Raw genomic sequence first — 15,195 nt, 5'->3', positions numbered from 1 at the left:
ACGATCCAGCCAGCGCCAGAGCAGCGACAGAGCCATGGGTCCGTCGGCTGGTGTCGCAGCATTGCTGCGTCGTCGCAAACCAGGCGCTCAAAACGAGCCTCAATCGGCAGGCATCAACCAACCCCCAGCCGCACTCGCCCCTGGTCTCGCTGTGGTCCCTCCCCTGCTCTACCCTCAGTCGTCCGTTGGCCCAGCCTCGCTGCAATGACCCAAGACTACCCGGCGCCAGAAAATCCCGAACTCGATGCTCTCGAGCATGCCGACGAGTTGGTTGCCACCGGCTTTGCCTCGTTCTTCACCGAGGCCGACGAAGTCATCAAGACGATCGAGGCCGTTGTGCGAGTCACCCTGCACCAACCCAGCGAGTACAAGAAAGTCTATCCCATGATGAAGTGGTTTACGGAGACGGTATGAGTCTGCATTTGATCGGCCCTCGTTGCTTGACTGGCTTTGATCAGGCTTGCTTGGGCGTCTCCGCACTCGATTCACGGTCGGTTTCGGAGCTCATGCCGGTTCAGCCTGTCTCGATGCGGGGATTTGATGCGGGGATTCGATGCGGGGATTCGATGCGGGGATTCGATGCGCCCCTGCCTGCACTCATGGCCGTCCTATGTTGCTCAGCTCGACAAGTATCAAGAGCAGCCGCATCTCCTGGATCCCCATCTCGAGCAGATGGTTACCATGGTGATCGTCCAGGTCCGTCGCCACATCATCGACTCCAAGCCTCCCTACACCGAGCAAGATCTGATGATTCTGAATGAGCCCTTCCGCGTTTTGTATTATCTGGGCAAAGTTCGAGGATACAAAACCGTTGGTGAGTCTCGATCGACAGACATTTGCATCATGCTGATCGTGATGCTCGTCGTTGGAGCCACTGCCATCATCGCGGTCGCCGTTGGTGTGGCGACTCTAGGGATTCGCATTCATAATGGGTCACTGTTCCATGTGTCGCCGGGACGGCGGCCATGGCAGCCGATGGCAGATCACCAACCGAATCTGTATACCGTCATCGTCGCTCCTTGTCACAGTCAAGCTCTTCACCCACGAAGTTGCCGATCTCGAGCCCATTCTCGATTTTCTTGGCGTCTTTGTGAAGAGCAACAACGTCAATACTTTCCAGACCTGGCATACCCGCTATGTGCTTTTGCTCTGGCTCTCGATGCTCTGCCGCATCCCCTTCGATATGAAAACCGTCGACAGTGGCCACGGAGGCGAGGTGAGTCGTTGATTATGCAGCCAACTGTTTCGTGCCCGTAAGGGATATGCGTACGGTGCTGCAGCGACATCGTGGCCAAGCCCGCTGGTCAGATACCTCTGCGGGTAGTATCGCGGCGAGGTTGCGCTTTGGTGCATGCTAATGGCTGTTGTGGCCACGGTTACAGATTTCACTTGTCGAGAGAATGATCAGCACATGCAAGGTCTTTTTGAAGTCTGCTGGTACCGAATCGTACGGTGCCGGCATCCTGCTGGGTCGTTTGCTCACCAGGTTCGTTGTGTCTGCAATCGCGGCACCTCTCTCCTATGTGGGCTTGTTCCCGAATGATGGCCAACTTGAGTCCTGTCGCTCACCCTTCATTCCTCAATTTCATTCACCATCATTGGCTCTACGGCAGGCGCGACACCAAGGCCCACCTGAACGACTTTGTCGCTTGGTCGGTGGAGAAGCTCAAGGCAACCGAGAGCCCGTTCGAGGTCTGAACGAAGCCTTTTCATGGGTTGATTCCTCCACTTGGTTGATGGCCGCACGATCCAATGCTCGCTGACTACGTCCTCGATAGAGATGCTGAACTCGGGACGGGCGCGCTCGCCTGACGCTCTATGGGTGTTGTTTGGCTTGCAGATCAACAGTATCTTCAATGCGCTCTGTGCCATTTTCAAGTTTGGACTGCGAGAAGACCTCCTTCATCTGTTGCCTGAGCTTATGGACTGCAGCTCCATCATCGACAACCCCCGCATCAAGTCCAACACTGTGAGTCGCAAGCTCTTTGTGAAGCTCTTCCAGCGAATTGGTCTCTGTCACCTCAAGCCTCGTGTCGTGAGCTGGCGCTACCAGCGCGGCAACAGATCCCTCACCAAGGCTTTTGGGGCTGGCGCCACCGCTCAAAGCCAGGATCCGGTCGCCGAAGCGATCGACGACGACGAGGGCGATTGCCCCGAAGAAATCGAGGCAGTAATTGAGATCCTCTTGAACGGGCTGAGAGACCGTGACACCATTGTGCGCTGGTCCTCTGCCAAGGGCATCGGCCGAATCACCCAGCGCCTGCCCAAAGAGCTTGCTCAGGATGTGGTTCAGTCCGTCCTTGATCTCTTTGCAGAGGACACGTATGCCCTGGAGGGCCAGCCTGTTGACATCGCCGACGTCTCAGACTCGACCTGGCATGGCGCCTGCCTGTCGCTTGCTGAGCTTGCTCGCCGTGGGCTCTTGCTGCCCGAGAAACTCGAGCAAGCAATGCCTTGGGTCTTTTTGGCGCTCAAGTTTGACCAGAAGAAGGCCACATACTCGGTCGGAGCCCATGTGCGCGACGCTGCGTGCTACGTGTGCTGGTCGTTTGCTCGCGCATACACTCCCGAGATCATGAAGACGTACATGGAGGAAATGGCAGCAAACTTGGTCGTCGTTTCTGTCTTTGACCGAGAGGTCAACATCCGCCGAGCCGCCGCCGCCGCCTTCCAGGAGAATGTCGGACGCCAGGTACGCTCAAATCGGGACGGCCATCCAGCTACCCAGCCTCAGTCCTCCTTTCTCGCTGGGTGTCCATTGGATCGTCGGTGTCCATTGAGTCGTCGGTGTCCGTTTAGTCGTCGGTGTCCATTTATATCAATGCCGATGTGAATCCAGCTGTGTTTTGTTTGGAGATGCTGACTCTCGTATTTGTCAGGGTGTGTTCCCACACGGCCTCGACATCATTACGCTGGCCGACTATTTCTCGCTGAGCACCCGCATCAATTCGTACCTGACGGTCAGCACAAGCATTGGCCAATACGAAGAATATCGCTACCAGATGATAGATCATCTGGCAGATTTTTCACTCGCCCACTGGGATCAGAGTGTTCGTGAGCTTGCCTCCAAGGCCCTGGGTGCTTTTACTGCTCTGGACCCCGACTATATCATCAAAAACTGCCTCGCTCCGCTGGTAAGAATGGAACGTGCGTCGCTCTGTCTCCAATGCACTTGGCCTTGCGTGGCAGCTCCTCGACGATGACGGCAACGTGGCTGATCAAGCAGGACGGGTACTGACGAACACGGATACTCAGGTCTCGAAGGCACACCAAGTCGACCTCCACAATTCCCATGGCGCCATCCTTGCCGTCAGCGAGATCGCTTTGGCATACTCCAAGGTTCGCTCGATCAGCTCTGACGCCGACTGGACTGAAGCAGAGATTTCGCAGATCGTGACTGTAAGTGGGAGCTTCATTGAGCTGGCTGCAAATGGTGCTCCGACACTCGGCGGTCTTGGCGACGCTATTGCATATGTGCCGCTGCTGTCGTAAACGATGCTTCTGCTGTCGCTGGTGCACTTGCAGTCGGTTTGGCAAGCAGCAACAATCGTCTCAAGCGCCTGTCGGCAGCGGATCTGGGAGCTGCAGCCGCTGATCCTGTGATCAACTTCCTGTCGTCGGCTCTAGCCCGTTATTGGTATCACCGAGCGCTACGCCAGCACGTCCCTCAATACGTTCGGAAGCGATATGATCCGAATTGCCTTGTGCCATCTCGTTGAGAACCTGGCCCAAGCTCGCTGGCCCCACACCGTGCCTCAAAGCACCAGTGCCTCTGACTCTGCCCTTTCTGCCGTCGAGAGCCAATTCTGGTCTATTCTCGACAGTTCACTGGAGCGCATCGAGGTCCCCGTTCAAACGGCCGCTGCCACCGCCGTGAAGCATGTCAGCGAATGGATGGCATGTGCTGCGCAAGAGGAATGGAGGACGGCCATCTTGGACAAGCATTTGTCCCAGATCTCCGTGGCCCGTGGCAAGGAGCACGTCCGCCGTGGCTACGGTCTCGCCATCGGACAGCTCGGAATCCGGGTTGTTGGCGAGCCTGCGGCGTTCCAGCGACTTGTTTCTGCGCTCCGCGAGGCGCTCCGTATCCAGGAAGACAAAGGTCTCAACGACATCGAAGCCCGCAACAATGCACTCAAGAGTCTGACTGCCGTGCTCTTGACGGTCCAGAGCAAGTTTGCTGCAGGTGAGGAGCTGTGACTGGATTGCGGCTCGTGGTTGGTCCAGCACGGGCTCGTCCGGCTCAGGATCTCGTCCATCGCCGGCGTTCATAGCAAGCTCGCGGCCTAATTCGATCCTTTGTGATCCTTGCAGTGGTTCCACCCGAGTTCTTTGAGCAAGTCCTTGATATCTACTTCCTGGCTCTGGAAGACTACAGCGTCGACAACCGCGGCGATGTGGGCTCGTGGGTGCGACAGTCCTCAGTTGAGGGCCTGTGCGCTCTGGTCTACTTGTTGAAGGGCGCTGGCTTGCAGGAGCAGTACCTCAGCCAGCACCGAATCAAACAAATCTTGGGCGCGGTGATCCAGCAAAGTGTCGAGAAAATCGATCGGGTCCGCGACGCTGCGGGCAACGCCCTGATCAAGCTTACCGCGGTGCTCGAGGAAGGTGCCGAGCTGGGTCGTATCCTTGAAGGGTATGTTGGCGGAATGAAACAGGCCGAACGCGGTCGATTGAGCAACAGTGCATCTTGCTGGAAGCATTTGCGAGAGAGCCGATCTGCCGAAGCCTTACTCGGCCGCATCGAATCGGTGCCATCGCACTGACATGCATGTGCACGCTGCGCTTCCTACACTTGCTTGATTCTCTTCCAGCGAAACCATCTACTGGGCCTACCCCGAAGAAGTGTTTCCCAGGATGGTTCGCGTCCTCGAGATGCCCGACTATCGCGCCCATTTCATCCGCGGCATGGTTGTCAGCGTTGGCGGGCTGACCGAGAGTCTGGTAGGTCGATGTGCAGATGCTGTCGATGCAGTCATAACCGCCGCGCCTCTTGGGATCACTAGAGCGGTGCGGGATTGGCCGGTTGCGGGTTGGCGATCTGTTTGTAGCTGCGGCCATGTATGCTCCCAAAGGCCGCGGATTTCTGCGCTGCGCGTCTCTGTCGCTCGCTTTGCTGACCCAAACTCGCCCGCTGCCCAGGTTCGACACTCGAGCGAGTCTCTGATCAGCTTCCTGTCCAAGTGCTCGGGCACCACATTGGATGCATTCTTTGTCACTCTCGCCAGCACGCTCGAGTCCAACTTCCAGGTCGACCACATTACAACCCCTACTCTTGAGGTCCTTGATATTTGCTTTTCGTCCCAGCTCATGGCCAACTGGATCGCCAACCTCCTCGCGGCAGCCTCGGGCCAGGAAGGAGACGATCCGCTTGCCAAGGCCGAGACGGTCTTGCACTTGTCCAAGAAGGAAATTACCAAATGCCGCGATGCGCGCAAGCTTGCGGCCGCTCTGAAGGTGTAAGTGGTGGCAGCTACCGAGAGTGCTCAGTGAAAATGCCGTGTCCTAGTCGAGAGGAGTTGCGCGATCTGATACTGTGCTCTGACGATTCAAACTGCGTTGATTCAGCTTCACTGGCTATGCCTCGCTCGAGGGGAAGGATCCTGCCATCGTGCAGCTCCGTCGCAAGGGCACGAAGGAGTTGGTGGCCTATACCACTCACCCATTCCCAAAGGTGAGCTTGTCGTGCGAGCTTCGGTGCCGAGCGATGGCGCTGCCTTCAAGTCGAAAGCACTAATATCTCATCTCGGCGTCCGCGCACTCAACGTTGTCTACCAACAGATCCGCCGAGCTGCTGGAGAGAGCCTGTACCTCATCGTTTGTGGCTACAGCGACGAGGACGAGTCGCTCCCTCTTCAGGAAATCGAGGATATTCTCCTGGGCACCGACTGGTTCGTACCTGCTATCTGTCTCGGGCCGTGCATGCCGCAGCAAAGAAGGCGTCGATGCGCTCACTGCACTCGACTACGATTTAATTTGAGGCCGTGCGCACTGTGCCCTTCCCACTCGCACGGCGCTGTTTGGCACGGCACTCACCAAGTTTTGCTTGTTACTCGCGACCCCGATCTTGCCCCACAGGGACCGCCCCGCTGCGCAGCTGAAGGACATCAAAACCAAGCTCATATCGCTTCTGAGCCTCTGAGCCTCTGAGCCTCTGAGCCCCTGAGCCTCTGAGCCTCTGAGCGGACAGAGAGCAAGCCGTCTTTGCGCCTGCACGTGCAGCGAACTCGGTTGTCTTTTGGCTTGCGTGACTCCGAGCCATGCGTACATCTTGTGCAAATGAAACGAGACGAGTTGGCAAATGGCCTTGCTTTGAACATGACTCGATTGGCAAGGATTTGGTTCATGATAGCTGCATTTGGAGCCTCGGAGCCATGCAGTGCAGCCATTGGCCCAGTGGATCGTGCGTGTCTGTGTCGAGCCGGACTGCTGCTGGGGACGAGCATGGCCCAACAACGACCGATGCGGCTGCACCAGCATCATGGGCGCCACCAGCGACAGATCGCCCAAAGCCAGGAGTGTCCGCCACGTGATACCAGGGTTGGAAGGCCGTGTCCAGCCCAAAGGGTTCTGCCTCGATCGCCCCCAGCCCGCTTCCCTTGCAATCGCTTCCCTGTGCGAGCACTTGACGAACGCCCACCGTCGATCCTTGACTGCACCGCTGTGCCCCCGCAAAGGCAAAAGAAAACCCCACCATGTCGTCGAATCCAGCCTACTGGGTCGCTGGGCTCTTGGAAAAGGTCAGCCTAGAGCAACGCAGAGGAGAGGGATGGAGGAGCGGGCGGAAGGAGGGACGGCGGTGCAGGCAGCTGGAGCAACATGAGTTGCACGATATCTTGGAGAGCGAGGTGTCGGAGAGCCAGTGTGCCTTTGATCCACTCCGAAGCAGCGGTCTCCGGCGACTCTCCAACTCACAATGTCTGTCCCTTGCAGATGAGCAACAGCGACTCTGACTTTCGATACATGGCCGCCAATGACTTTATCACCGAGCTCCAGAAAGCGTCCTTCTCGCTCGACGATGCATCTGAGAAGAAGATGGTCAACGCCCTGCTCAAGCTTCTCCAGGACAAGAACGGCGAGGTCCAGAATCTGGCTGTTAAATGGTACGTGCTGTTGGCGGCCAGGAAACGAACGGGTGGCGAGCGACGGCGAGTGTGTTGCGCTTTGCTGCCGCCCGATGCTGCAGGAATCGGGTATCAGCGGCGATGAGGGGCTGATCGGGTGCGTGGACGACCCGAAAACCTCGCCCGACAGCTGGCCTGGTGGGGATACTCCCCTTCCTTCACCCTCCATCGACACTGACAACATTCATCTCTTGGTCCGGTGCCAGCTTTGGCCCTCTGATCAAAAAGGTCCGCGAGGTCCAGGTCATCGAGATTGTCGATCGCATGTCCGCCATGATGGTCGACAAGAGCGAGGACCTGCGCGACATTGCCGGCATCGGAATCAAAACAGTGATTGTTGAGCTGGCCCCCGATGCCCAGGTCACCGTCACGATCGTGAAGCGCTTGATGCCTCGTCTCCTCGCCCTGCTCAGGGAGAACCAGACCGTCCAGATCGACAACCTCGATGTCGTGATCGAGATCCTGACCCGCTTCGGCAGTATCGTCGCCAGCGAGACCGAGCTGCAGGGCGCTGTGAAGGAGACGCTGATCCCGCTGCTTCGTCACAACCGCCCAGCTGTCCGAAAGCGCAGCACGCTTGCCATCAGCATCCTGGTCACCACCGCCTCCGACAAGATCTTTGTCGACTTCATCTCGTACATCCGGGACTCGTTGACCGGGGAGGCCAAGGGCTCGAACGCCGAGCAGATCCGGACCTTTGTCGGATGCGTTGGCACGCTCAGGTAAGTCCAGCGGCGAGGAGTGGGCATCGGACACCGGAAGGGTATCTCCAAGAGCGACGGTATCCAAAATCTGTACCCCCCCCCTCCAAAGCCCGCTGCTTGCCCCTGGCTCACCCGACGTCCTTACTGATGTTGTTTGCAGCCGCTATGACCCCCAGCGCCTAGGCCCCCACCTGTCGACGTTTGTACCAATCATTTTGCAGTTCATTCAACATGACGACGAGGATCTGCGCGAAGTGTGCCTTCAGGTATAACCTCTGCCATGTTGATACAGTGTCGGTGTTGCTTCTGTGCTGCTGCTGCTGCTGCTGCTGCTGCATGCGTGGGTCGGCGTCTCCCAGAACGTACCCAGCCAGCCTGCACGGCGTTGACATGTATAACGTGGCCACTACCAGACCCTCGAATCCTTCGTTCTGCGCTGCCCAAGCGAAATCACCGACTTCCTTCCCGATGTGATCAGCACCGCCCTTGTCAACATCAAGTACGATCCCAACTATGCCGGCACCGATGATGAGGATGACGACGACGAGGAGATGGATGTCGACGAAGACGACGAAGAAGAGGAGGAGTAAGCGCCCAGTAGCATCGGCAGCATCGGCAATATCGCGATAGGCCCTCAGAGCCGCCCACTGGTGTATCTGTATCCTGAACGAAGTTTGATATGCTTGGTGCCTTGCAGGGAGGAAGAGGACTACTCGGACGACGACGACCGCTCTTGGAAGGTCCGCAAGGCCTCGGCCAAGCTCCTGGGCTCGATCATCTCCACACGGACAGAGATCCTCGAGACGATCTACTCGGTGGCGCTGCTGCCGCTGATCCGACGCTTTGGCGAGCGAGAAGAGAGCGTGCGCATCGATGTGATCAACACGGTGACGGTGCTCGTCAAGCAGACTGGCATTGTCACGGGCGTTACGCTGTCGCGCAAGACGGCCATTTCGGCCAACACTGGGTGAGTGGCAGTCGTGTGGCCTCGATGGATAGCAGGCCAGGTGTGATCGTCAGTCGTTGGTCGTTGGTCGTTGGTCGTTGGTCGTTGGTCGTTGGTCGTTGGTCGTTGGTCGTTGGTCGTTGGTCGTTGGTCGTTGGTCGTTGGTCGTTGGTCGTTGGTCGTTGGTCGTTGGTCGTTGGTCGTTGGTCGTTGGATGAACCACGGCATGACTCCACGCCCTGGCTAGTAACGATCGGTGCATCCTGGATTCGGCACTGCCAGTTGGTGCAGCGCATACTGTTTTCTTCCTTGCTGACACACTGCCCCCCCCATTCCAACTCCGCGTACGCCTATCCACTGCAATTTGCAAACACAGCTTGACCGAGACTCTCAAGCAGCAGCTGCCCACGCTCAACAAGCATCTCCTGCGCCAGCTGTCTAGCAAGTCCATTCCTACTCGTCTGGCTGGTTTCAATCTGCTCAAGGAGCTTGTCGCCACGCTCCAGGGCGGCCTCGAAGCCCACATTTCGGCGCTCATCCCCGTGATCAGCACGTCGTGCACCCACGCCCAAGTGGTCAAGACCGCCACCACCTCCAACCTCCGGATCGATGCGCTCGGCTGTCTGCGCGTGCTCTTGATGACCCACGAGCCCCAGGTTTTCAGCCCACATCTGGCCAAGCTCGTAGCTCTTGTCATCAAGACGCTGTCGGATCCCTTTTACAAGATCCGCTCGGAGGGGCTCTTGGTGACGATCGAGATTGTCAAGGTTCTGCGACCTAAGACCGAGCTCCTGCAGGGAGTGGCTCCGTCGAGCACAGCCGCCGGCTATGCCAACCAGTTCTACACGGTGGTGATGGAGCGCCTCCAGAGCACCGACGTGGACCTCGAGGTTAAGGAGCGCTCCATCAATGCACTCGTGGTGCTGCTGGCCCAAGCTGGCGATCTCATCCCCGAACACGACGTTACAACCCAGGCCATCCCCTTCCTGCTCGACCGCCTCAAGAACGAGCTGACCCGCCTGGTCACGGTCCGTGGCATCAAGGTCATTCTCGATAGCCCTCTGGTGGCCCCGGCCCAAGACAAGTCGCCTCTCCGCTTCGAGCCCGTCCTGAACCAAATGATTGCCGAGATTGTGGGCTTTTTGCGCAAGACCCAGCGCCAGCTCCGAGTTTCGAGCCTGGCGGCGCTCGAGTCGATTGCGCGCGTCTATGGCGCACAGATCTCGCTGCAGTCCTACCAAGAGATCCTGAACGAGCTCCGACCGCTGCTCAGTGACTCGGATGCGCATATCATTCCTCTCGCCATGGAAACCCTCTGCTCGATTGTGCTGTTCAGCCCCAAGGAGCACGGCCTCGTCAGTGTCGTGGAGGCGCAGATCTTGCCGCCGCTGATCACCGTGATCACGGACACGCCCCACTTGGTGAGCGCCGGCGCCGGCCTCGATGCCTTGTTGAAGCTGTGGGGCAGCCTCTCGACGGCGTACGGACCACAGATCGCGGAAAAATCGATTGCGTTGCTGGTCGAACCTGTGTTTGAGAGCACCCAGTCTCGCATCTCCAAGCAGGTATGGTAATGCGCTCCCTGTTGCAAGCACGCCCTGCTCGCTTTCTGTAGCGAAAGACACAGAGACGATTGACTCATCGGCTCAATTCTCGCATAGGGTTACTTTGCGATCGCCAAATCAGTTGCGATCCTGTCCGGCTCGACGTCCCAGCCTGCCATTCTCATCCAGAAGTTTGTGGCCAAGGTTGAAGACGGGGCCTCGAGCGACCACGTCCGACACCTCAGCCTCCTGTGCCTGGGTGAAATCGGCAGACAAGTGTAAGGAGTTTACCAAAGGGCCGTTGTTGGGATGGATAGATGGGTAGATGGGTAGATGGGTGGATGGGTAGATGGGTGGGTGGATGGATGGGTTCCAAGCTCAACAAGTGGCACAGCACCTGTCCGCCGACGTTGCTGACCCTCCTGCATCTCCCAGCGATATCTCGACCCTGTACCCGAACGTGGCCGACACCTTCCTCGGCTACTTCAGCTCTCCTTCAGAGGAGATCAAGTACGCGGCCGCCTTTGGCCTTGGCAACATCGCCGTTGGCAACCTGCCCAAGTACCTTCCGCCAATCCTGCAGGGTATCCGCGACGGCGGCAAGAGCCAGTACCTCCTGCTCGTTTCTCTGAAGGAAACGATCACGTTCTCTACCTCGGCTCGCTCCCAGACGGCCCTTCAGGAGTACATTGACGAAATCTGGGAGCTCCTGTTCAGCAACACGGAGGCCACGCACGAAGAGGGCACCCGAAGCATCATTGCGGCGTGCCTGGGCAAGCTGTCGCTGATCGATCCTGTCAAGTACCTTCCCAAGCTGCAAGCTCGATTGACCGGCCAGAGCCCACACATCCGCTCTACTGTCGTGGCTGCCATTCGCTGGATCTTCACCGACCATCACGAGCACGACGAGTATGAGGCGATGCTCAAGCCTATTCTCATTGACTTTTTGACTCTTGTCCGCGATCCGGATCTGGTGCGTATGAGTGTCTCCACAGGATAGGCTAGGGAGCAGAATTGAAGGGGGGGGGACCGTGAGCAATTTGAACGGCCGGGAATGGGGGTCTGGCAAGACGACACAGCTATCGTTGCTCGAGACTGACGTTGGACCGAACTCGCCATCACCCAGAACGTCCGAAAGGTTGCCTTGAGCACTTTCAACCTGGTAGCGCACAACAAGCCGCATCTGCTTGGCGAGTCGCTCAAGGAGCTGCTGAAGCTGCTCTACCAAGAGACTGTTGTGAAGGCAAGTGTGGGCCGTGTCGATGAGGGCTGTCTGGCAGATTGTATCGGATGGCGTGCTGGTCGTTGTCTGCGAGCATGTCGGTTCTACGACAGGAACAAGAGGATGGCGAGCCGGAGTGTGAATCGTGGCAGATTGATCTGGCTCTGGAGTGCGGAAGACAAACTCGACTCGCCGCGATTCGCAAACTAACCTGGTGCCTTTCTGTTTTGGCGCTGACGGTTGGCCACCCATGGCGATGCCAAGATAGAAAGAGCTCATTCGCGAGGTCATCATGGGCCCGTTCAAGCACCTTGTGGATGACGGACTGGAGACACGCAAGGTATGGCGAATGCCCGACGGCGCATGGTGTGCGATGTATGGTGTGCGGTGTATGGTGTGCGGTGTATGGTGTATGGCGGTCGACAGAGGGGGGTCCTGCGATTGTTGCGTTGGAAGTCTGCTGAACCTTTGCTGAAAGTACATCGTATTACCTTTGGACGGCACATAGAGCGCTTTCGAGTGCATGCACACGCTCCTAGACACCTGCCTGCAGCAGCTCGAGATCTACGAGTTCCTCAACGTCGTGCTGATCGGCCTGAGCGATGCCTCGAATGACGTCAAGATCCTGTGCCACATGATTCTGCAGAAGCTTGCGACTCTGACCCCGACCGCCATGGCACAGAGGCTGGACGATACCGTTGATGCCCTGCGTGCCACAATCACGACCAAGGCCAAGGAGAATGCCGTGAAGCAGGAAATTGAAAAGATCAAGGAGGCAGCCGTGAGCGCCTGCAAGACGGTGCTCATCCTCAGCCAGATCCACGATCCGTTCTCGAACCCCAAGTTTGAGGAGCTACTCAGCAAGGAGAAGGTCGCCTTCCCTGAGCTTTTCTTCCTCGCGCAGCAGGAGCTGGACTCGGCCTCTGCGGGCACGTCGATGGAAGTGTAGAGAGGGAGATGCCCTCGCCGGAGTTGTGTTGAGCAACACAACCCGTCGCAGTTCCATGCTCTGGGTGATACTCTGATCTTTGTTGGCGGCGCTCAATAGCAACGCATCAGTTCCTGTGATCCCACAGTGCTCGAGCGATCGGGGGAGGGGCGTGAGAAAGAAAGTTGCGCTGGTGGTGAGGGAGTGAGGCGGCCGCGCGGGCTGACGCATAGGACGTTGGTGGGGGCTTGAGGTAAGTTGGCCGATGAGTCAGCCCGGTTGGGTTTGTCGATCTGCTGCGGGGACTGGGCTGGCAGCACACGCCGCGTGGGAGTTCCATGCCCAGGAGCCAGGCGGGTTTGCAGGAACCCAAGCGGGTCACCTGCTTGCAGCACCACAGCCGCGACCGAAGGTAAGGGTGAGCGGCCCAGGGGTTGGTGCCGGTGTGCAGTGCGTGCAGGAACGCGGGCGCCTGGGACAGGGCAGGGAAATCCGGAAGAAGGACGACGGTGACCAGGGCGCATGACCGAGGCACGGCGTGGTGAGCAATGAGTCACGAGTAACGGTATGTGAGTCAGGAAGATGCAAGCCAGGACTGACTAGTCCGCACGACATCGGAGCCTTGGAGCACAGGAGCCTTGGAGCACAGGAGCGTTGGAGCATGCTCGATACGGCGCTCTTGCGGCTGCCTGAGCCATCATTGCGCAACGGCCCGCTCAACGCAGCGACACAGCCGCGGAGGACGCGCGCGGATTGGTCCCAGCGAGACGGGTATGCGCCACGCGTGTCCGCACCGGGCGGCGTGCAGGGGCAGTCGACAGGGCACACAAGCACCACTCAGCGCCGGCGCACGGCGTCCCGCCCGAATTAGGCTAATCGATGCAGCGCAGCTGGGGCAACACAAGGTGGGGCCTTGCTGTCGGCGCGCACAGGAACGGTCGCACCCCCTCTTGCGCAGCAGCCCAGAAAGAGTTAAGGTTGGCCACAGCCAGGCGAGGGCCACAGCCAACAGAGCGGCGCGAGGGAGGACAAGCCCGCCGGGCGCCACGGGTTATACAAAAAAGGATGGGATGAGCTGGGGAAATGAACTGGGCAGAGGGAAGAACCGGCTGGATGAACGGGAGAACCGGCCGGATGAACGGGAGAACCGGCTGGATGAACGGGAAGGCCGGGCGCAACGATCATCCGCCGTGCTGGGGCGGCTGGCCCGTGTTCGACAGAGGACGGTAAGACCCAGACGAGCCGACGAGCACGGCGAGTTCAGGCTGAGGACTGCGAGGTTGGCTGGCTGGCTGGCTGGCTGGCTGGCTGGCTGGCGGAGCAAGCGCTGTCGCCACTGGGAGACGAGGGCGTCCATACACGGGCTGATAACGGCGCCCAACAGGCGGCAGCGAATCGGGGCGGCTGGCTCCTGTGCACTATTTGCCTGTTGAGCGAGTATCGAGTGTGTATCGAGTGTGTATCGAGTGTGTATCGAGTGTATACCGCCTGTGTGCCGGTGGATGGCGGATGGAGAGGGCTCTGGCGCGACGAGGGTGTGTCCTGTGCTGCACAGCGACCATCCAATCCGCCAAGGCCGCCCGATCCACAAAGTCGTCGCGGTCCTCAAGGGCACGCCGATCGTCAAGGAGGGGGGCATTCCCGATCCACAAGGGCGATCCATAGGATGCCTTGGCGAGAGCGGGTCCGTGCGCCGCGGCCGATCGACAAGGGCTGGTCCACGGCCTTGCTGCGGGCCTTGCTGCGGGCCTGGCTTGTCTGGCGGCACAGGCGACCGCGCAGAGTGCGCGTGCGGCACCGACACAGCGCAGCGCGGCGTGTGCAAGGGGAAGGCAGACGACACGCGTGGGCAGCCGGAAACCGCCGGCCATGTTCGATGAGGCGGCTGGGTGGCGGCAGAGTTCTGCAGAGGGTCGCTGCCTGGCTGGCTGGAGGAGGGGATTGCAGTCGGCACGACGACGGTACGGCGATGGAACAGGAAGACGCCAGACGCAGCGGCGACAATGATGAGGATGATGGCTATGCCCATGATTGTAACAGCAGCGTCGACGGCACTGATGACGATCGTATCCATATAACATGCCAGGACACACTGCCAACCCACCTCGACAGCGCCAAACGGCGCCCAGTGGCAGACGCGTGCGGCAATCCGTCACACCGACGCAGCACAGCGGCGCTGTGTGTGTCACTGCCACAGGGACACGGCCGCCGCACACCGCGGTACAGCGCTCCAAGCCAGTGCAGACACACGCGCACAGACTGAAGTACTGATGGCCGCGTCGTCGTGGCGGCGAGGCAATTGGTTGTGGCCGCGCACACGAGTTGCCCAAGCCAGCAAGGCGGACGGGCCATGGGCGAAACGGGGATTTTGGGATGTCGAGGGGGGGTGGCCAGGGCGAGCGACGCGGGACAGCCAGCGCCAGAAGACGCATGCTGCAGCGGGGTGCATGTTCGGAGCCTCGAGCTGTGCCGTGGGGGAGGGGTGGCCAAGGCGCCGATGCAGGGGCATGCGAGGTGGCATTGGGAACGTCAGCACACAGGTGATCGGCAAACGACGAATGATAGAGCGAGGATCGCCAAGACGACGATGAGCAGCGGGAGAGTCATTGGGTGGTCACTTGCAATGGTAATCAAAGGGCCGAGTCGATCGCGGGCCTGACAAACGGGGCTGCTCACGACGCATCCCAGCCAGTGAATTTGCAAGCACAGCAAGTACGCAAGCACAGC

The 15,195-nt window shown here is 59.1% G+C and overlaps 2 protein-coding genes across 2 annotated transcripts; both read left to right on the top strand.

The window, feature by feature from the left end:
* Position 1: 1 nt before the first annotated feature.
* On the top strand, positions 2-6,336 carry BJ171DRAFT_487342 (armadillo-type protein). The gene is made up of 15 exons (XM_053109275.1): positions 2-408; positions 622-814; positions 1,029-1,216; positions 1,383-1,486; positions 1,614-1,692; positions 1,841-2,692; positions 2,880-3,134; positions 3,256-3,399; positions 3,628-4,186; positions 4,315-4,636; positions 4,815-4,944; positions 5,143-5,459; positions 5,569-5,674; positions 5,782-5,891; positions 6,079-6,336. Exons 1-15 carry the CDS (start codon positions 205-207, stop codon positions 6,140-6,142), a joined length of 3,627 nt encoding a protein of 1,208 aa, XP_052970873.1. The 5' UTR covers positions 2-204; the 3' UTR covers positions 6,143-6,336.
* Positions 6,337-6,439: 103 nt separating this feature from the next.
* Positions 6,440-12,608, top strand: BJ171DRAFT_487339 (Cullin-associated NEDD8-dissociated protein 1). Its single transcript, XM_053109274.1, has 12 exons — positions 6,440-6,740; positions 6,934-7,103; positions 7,331-7,846; positions 7,989-8,094; positions 8,242-8,414; positions 8,526-8,795; positions 9,151-10,339; positions 10,436-10,596; positions 10,754-11,291; positions 11,445-11,561; positions 11,809-11,880; positions 12,049-12,608. Exons 1-12 carry the CDS (start codon positions 6,696-6,698, stop codon positions 12,487-12,489), a joined length of 3,798 nt encoding a protein of 1,265 aa, XP_052970872.1. The 5' UTR covers positions 6,440-6,695; the 3' UTR covers positions 12,490-12,608.
* The last annotated feature ends 2,587 nt before the right edge of the window (positions 12,609-15,195 follow it).

The sequence above is a fragment of the Polychytrium aggregatum genome (genome assembly GCF_025602895.1).
Source record: "Polychytrium aggregatum strain JEL109 chromosome Unknown BJ171scaffold_3, whole genome shotgun sequence".
Lineage (NCBI taxonomy): Eukaryota > Fungi > Chytridiomycota > Chytridiomycetes > Polychytriales > Polychytrium > Polychytrium aggregatum.
The sequence above is the reverse complement of the archived record's forward strand: the minus strand, read 5'-3'. Positions and strand labels throughout refer to the sequence as shown.